Source organism: Haemaphysalis longicornis, unplaced genomic scaffold (genome assembly GCF_048455015.1).
Source record: "Haemaphysalis longicornis isolate Haplotype H1 unplaced genomic scaffold, Haemaphysalis longicornis Haplotype H1 scaffold_20, whole genome shotgun sequence".
NCBI classification, from domain to species: Eukaryota; Metazoa; Arthropoda; class Arachnida; order Ixodida; family Ixodidae; genus Haemaphysalis; species Haemaphysalis longicornis.
The window spans coordinates 6,637,043-6,642,452 of record NW_027526296.1 but is presented as its reverse complement, the minus strand read 5'-3'; the positions used below and the strand labels follow the sequence as shown (position 1 = coordinate 6,642,452).

The window sequence follows — 5,410 nt, the reverse complement described above, 5'->3', positions numbered from 1 at the left end:
CATTTCGACGATAGAAAGACAATCATACTTCACACCGACGCAAGTGGGCATGGAATAGGTGCTGTCGTGCTTCAGAGCGATGCCCATCTTAAAGAGCGGCCTGTTGCTTACGCAAGCCGCTCACTCACACCGGCTGAGAGAAATTACACCATAACTGAGCAGGAGTGTCTTGCCGTCGTGTGGGCTATACAAAAGTTTCGGCCATACCTGCACGGTCGCCACTTCACAGTGGTGACCGACCATCATGCACTTTGCTGGCTGTCCTCACTCAAAAACTTGTCTGGACGCCTGGGCCGCTGGATACTACGGCTCCAGCAGTATAACTTTACTGTCACCTACAAGTCAGGCAAGAAACACATTGACGCCGACGCCCTGTCTCGGTGTCCATTGGCCTCCCCTTCGTCTTCAGTTGTTCCGGAGCTCCCACCTGCAAAGTGTTCTCTCGCACCCATTACCTCTGAAAGCGTCGTCGGACTTGCTGATTTGCCATCTTTGCAACGTGCGGACCCCTATTGTGGCCCCATCATTGATCGGTTGACCGGCCGCGTCCCACCTCCAAACAGCCGTGCTCGCCGCCAATTGCAAAATTTCCAGCTACACCAAAGCGTGCTTTACCGGCGCAATTATCACCCTAATGGACACAAGTGGGTCCCAGTCGTCCCTCGTTCTCTCCGCCAATCAATTTTGGAAGCGTATCACGACGCAGCAACCGCTGGGCATCTTGGCTTCGAAAAGACGTACGACCGCATTCGTGGTCGCTACTTTTGGCCTGGCCTCTCGGCGAGTGTGGCTAAATACGTTGGAACCTGCTCTTCTTGTCAGCACCGTAAGCGACTGACAACCACACCTGCCGGCTTGCTGCAGCCTCTGCCCTGTCCAGTTGCGCCCTTCGACACTATTGGGATTGACTTGTACGGGCCTTTGCCTTGGACACAGTCCGGATACCGGTGGATTGTTACGGCGGTGGACCACCTGACTCGGTACGCCGAAATAGCACCAATACGCTCCGGTACAGCCATAGAAGTGGGCGACTTTGTCTTGCGTCACATAATTTTGCGCCATGGAGCACCACGCGTCCTCCTCAGCGATCGCGGCAAGACTTTCCTCTCCAGCGTACTCCAAGAGCTTCTACGTGCTTCCGACACCGTTCACAAAACAACCTCTGGCTATCATCCCCAGACGAACGGATTAACCGAAAGATTTCATAGAACCCTCTCGGACATGATTTCTATGTACATCAGCCCTGACCATCGAAATTGGGACCTAATCCTCCCATTCGTCACCTTTGCCTACAATACTGCAGTACAACGAACAACTGGATTCTCTCCGTTCTTTCTCGTATTTGGTCGCTCACCTTCCTCAATATTCGACCCAACTTTCTTCTCTGCACCGGTTTCCCCTGATACACCACTTCACGAGCAGTATATTTCAAGGCTCGCCCATTGCCGCCAGCTGGCTCGGTCCTGCACAGCAGCTCATCAGGAACTCCGCAAAGTTCGGTACGACTCCTCCCATCGCCCTGTTCGCTTTCGACCGGGAGAAGAGGTGCTTCTTTGGACTCCTGTTCGAATTCCTGGCCTTTGCGAAAAATTTCTGCACCGCTTTATGGGCCCCTACGTAATCGTCGAAGAAACGTCCTCGGTGAATTACCGCGTCACTCCAGTGGACCCTTCCCCAGATCGCCGCCGTCGTGGCACGGAAATTGTTCACGTCTCGCGACTGAAACCGTTCCAGCGCCGTTCCCCACAATAACTTGCGGCCCGGAGGCCGCTTCCGCCGGAGGGGGGGAAATTAGTGTGAGCATTCGCGACCACACTCCCGGAGGTGGAGAACTCCAGAGGACAATTCCCGCACCTCGTCTTCATCTGTACATACTCATCAGCACCAGCCATGCGGTACTGTTACTTCATCTTCTACGGACATGATCATCATCATCGTGTGTTCTGCGGTGCTTGCGGCTCGAACGCCTCAGTAAACGCCGTTCCTAGCCCTTGTCTCTCAATATAATAAAATCACCTCCGCAAGCGAATCAATATTTATTTGAGGAAACGTATTCCAAAAAACGTTCGAAGAAATTGAGAAACCGCCAAATATTTTCATTCGGAGGCCGGTATACGACTGAAAGAACGTCTACTTGTCCCGTATTGTTAATATTTCCTAATCATCGTGGACTATGCGAAACTCTGATACTAATTCATAATTACTACTTTGTTCTACAAGAACAGACACACCACCACCACGCCGATAAGGGCTATGAAGAAAGAAATGGCTGTAGCCATCAAGGCACATAATATTAGTCTTTACTGTACCAAGTTTCAGTTATCATTATTACAATAAAATGGAATGAGTATTGCTTCAGAAAATTGCTGATGTCATCGTCTTTGCTTTCTGCACAACTTGAATTAAAGTGTACAACAGTGCTTTGCGATTTGTTAGGAAGTTTGATATTATTGGGTAAAGAAAAATCGTGGTATTTCCTTCCAAGCGGATCGCTGTAAGAGGGACGCGCGCTAGATTGCAAGCGTTTACGAGCTTATCACTCCCTGTCCCACTGCGGAAGTACTGGGCGGAGAAGCCGAGTTATCGCTTTGTGTGCTGCGAATTTCACCGAGGTCCCTTTCGCAAGAAATGTGCACAGCATCAGAGCTGTCATTTTTCACTGCAAAGATTTTAGCGTTGAAGGTCCAGACCGACTTCCAATTACACTCGTACTTCCGCTTCACGGCCATTCCTAGAAGTTTTCTTTTGCGCAGGCCAAAGATGCTCATTCATGTACACTGGGCTGGCGTTGTCTATTCCTATGTTCTTGTTAGTGAGCCTCAACTTCCTTGCTTTCTCCAAAGCACTGTCGCGCTTCGTTCGTGTCTTAAACTGAACAACTATGCTACATTTCTCGGGGTTGCGGGTAGGAACGCGGTGGAAGGCAACGATGTCAGCTTCTGTGATGGTTTTACTGATTGCAGTTCCGAGGGTTTACACAAATACACTGACGTTTTCGTTCTCTGCTTTTTGGACGCCATTAATTTCAAAATTTTCGTTAAGAGAGTACTGCTCCATTTGAATGAACCGTTTTTCTAAGTCAATGGGTGTTGCCCCCAGTGTCATGTTCCTTGCCTGAAGTTCTCGGTTTTCTTTAAACACTTTTGTATTCTTCGCTTAATCTGCACTCAATTTCGCCTTTAAATCTTCAATTTCCTTGTCAGCATAATCTAGACTTTGAGCCTTGGTACGCTGCTCAGTGCGCAGTTCTCGAATCTCCACGCGTAGTTCACGTTCTTCTGCCTCTTTGAATGTCTCAAGTTCCTGCTTCATATATCCCGTCCGTTTAAAAACTCACCTTTCATGTCATCTCTTCGTTTAGCAAGATCATTCGCCATGCTTTTTAAAGAAAAACCAGACTCGTAACCGTTACCAATACAACACGGCAGACAAAAAACATGCAACCACGTAAGACAACTTGGCAGTAGCGACAATCCGTAATGTAAATAATATTGACGCAATACCTACGAAGACAGAGCACTAACCTGGGGCAAAAACAGCAGCGGTTAGGCCTTCTTCCAAGCGTCCTAGCCACTGCCAAGTAAGGCGCGCAGTACAGGTAGGCTTCCTTTTGTAGCAGCGCCGGGGCCGCGATGCTGAAGATAGCGCTGCGACTGGCGATAACGGCACCGAAAGGCAGCTGATTTCTTGGCTGTCTTCTGTGACGAGCCCGTGCACGAGGTCCAGAGAATGTCGGGCGTTGCGTACAGTACGGCAGAGCAGCAATCTGGGGCAAAGATAGCAGTGGTTAGGCCTTGTTCCAAGCGTTGTCGCCACTACCAAGTTGTATATAATCCCCCAAGTGTTGTTCTGGTGGCCACCGCAAGAGGGCTACGCTACTGGGAAAGGTCTATTGTCTGGAAATCGCAACTTGTGAACAAAAAGTCATGGAATATGCATACCTGGTGATACTTCTTAAAGCAAAGTATTTTTAGAGTATTTCAGTGCCTGCAATACCACTCGCAGTGCCTATCAGGATCTCGAAGTATATTACACAGACAAAATTGCTAGCACTCAGAAGCTCGAAGAAAGAAGTTGTGATGCCAAGTCGATTTTTATCACACTTTTTGAACTTTATTATAGCGAGATTGCATTCCGGCACAAAGAAGCCATCAGCCTTCGAAAGTATTCATTTTGTGGTTCGATACTCCCGGCAACTTGCGTAGACTTAGAGGAGGAGGAATTAACCTTTAAAAACAGCAAGGTGGCGGTGTCAGGGGCACCCTCCCGGTGAAAGTAGTCCTCAGTCCAGGACCCCTTGGAGTTGTAGCAGCATCAACGCAGCGAAGACGACGAAGCACCACTCTGCGTCTCACTGTGCCAGCCTCGTAGCGCGAGCGGTCAGTGCTCCCTGGAACTGTGAGCGTTCGGCCAGGCATACCTGCCGCTGGCCCGTCAGCTGCTCACGAGTTCTTAATATATGTGTTGTTCTGTGGCCCTCGTGTTTTATTTCCTCGTGTTGCCACAGAATTGGTGACCACGGATATCAGACATGGCAGCCGACAATCCAACCGCTTTAGATGCCCAGCTTGCAGCTACCGCTGCAGATGACACCCATCGAGCATCCTCCGCCGCTCAGGGTGACGTGGCTGCACTTTCGCTGAAGCTTCCCCAGTACTGGCCTGACGACCCACAGCTCTGGCTCGCCCAGGTAAACAGCTGGTTCGCCATTGCTCGCATCACATCGCAGAGCCAGAAATTCAATCACCTCGTGTCTGCGCTGCCTCATGAGGTCGCAACCGAGCTTCGCGACCTCATTGTTTCACTGCCGGCGACCGCCCCGTTTGACACCCTGACGAGTGAACTCATCAAGCGAACGTCGATGTCGAAACAGCGACGGTTGCAGCTTCTACAATCTGAAGAACTCGGTGATCGCAAACACTCCCAGCTACTGCGTCGCCTTCAACAGCTCCTTGGAGAAAAGGAAGCCACGTTCGATCAAGCTTTGCTTCGAGAGCTTTGTCTTCAACGCCTGCCCACCTCCGTCCGCATGGTGCTGGCTACCGCGAAAGGTTTATCCATTTCTGACCTGGCCCAACTTGCCGACTCCGTCATGGACGTTTCCACTTCTGTCGAACGTCCCGTGTTCAACTTATGACTCCCGGAACGTTCCGGGCCCACTAAAGAAGCACCCACAGCGCCGTCTCCACCTGCGCTGCAGAGCCTGCGTGAGGAATTCCGTGGGGAGATCACCAAGCTATCAGATCATATCGCCGTTCTCTGAGATCAGCGCCAACGCTCTCCCCCGCGCGGCCGTTCCTACTCAGGCCGCCGTTCGCCGTCGCCTTCAAGGCAAGGCGTATGCTGGTATCATCGCAAGTTTGGAAAAGCAGCGCGGAAGTGTGCAACCCCCTGCACTTTTCAGGGAAAC

General features: G+C 50.7%; 1 protein-coding gene across 1 annotated transcript; it reads left to right on the top strand.

Annotated features, from left to right (window-relative positions):
* Nucleotides 1-4,531: 4,531 nt before the first annotated feature.
* On the top strand, nucleotides 4,532-5,137 carry LOC144172378 (uncharacterized). Its single transcript, XM_077701131.1, has one exon. The coding sequence runs from the start codon at nucleotides 4,532-4,534 to the stop codon at nucleotides 5,135-5,137; it is 606 nt and encodes a 201-aa protein (XP_077557257.1).
* The last annotated feature ends 273 nt before the right edge of the window (nucleotides 5,138-5,410 follow it).

Excerpts from the sequence above, each read along its gene's own strand:
- LOC144172378 (XM_077701131.1), top strand. The coding sequence starts at position 4,532 with ATGGCAGCCGACAATCCAACCGCTTTAGATGCCCAGCTTGCAGCTACC.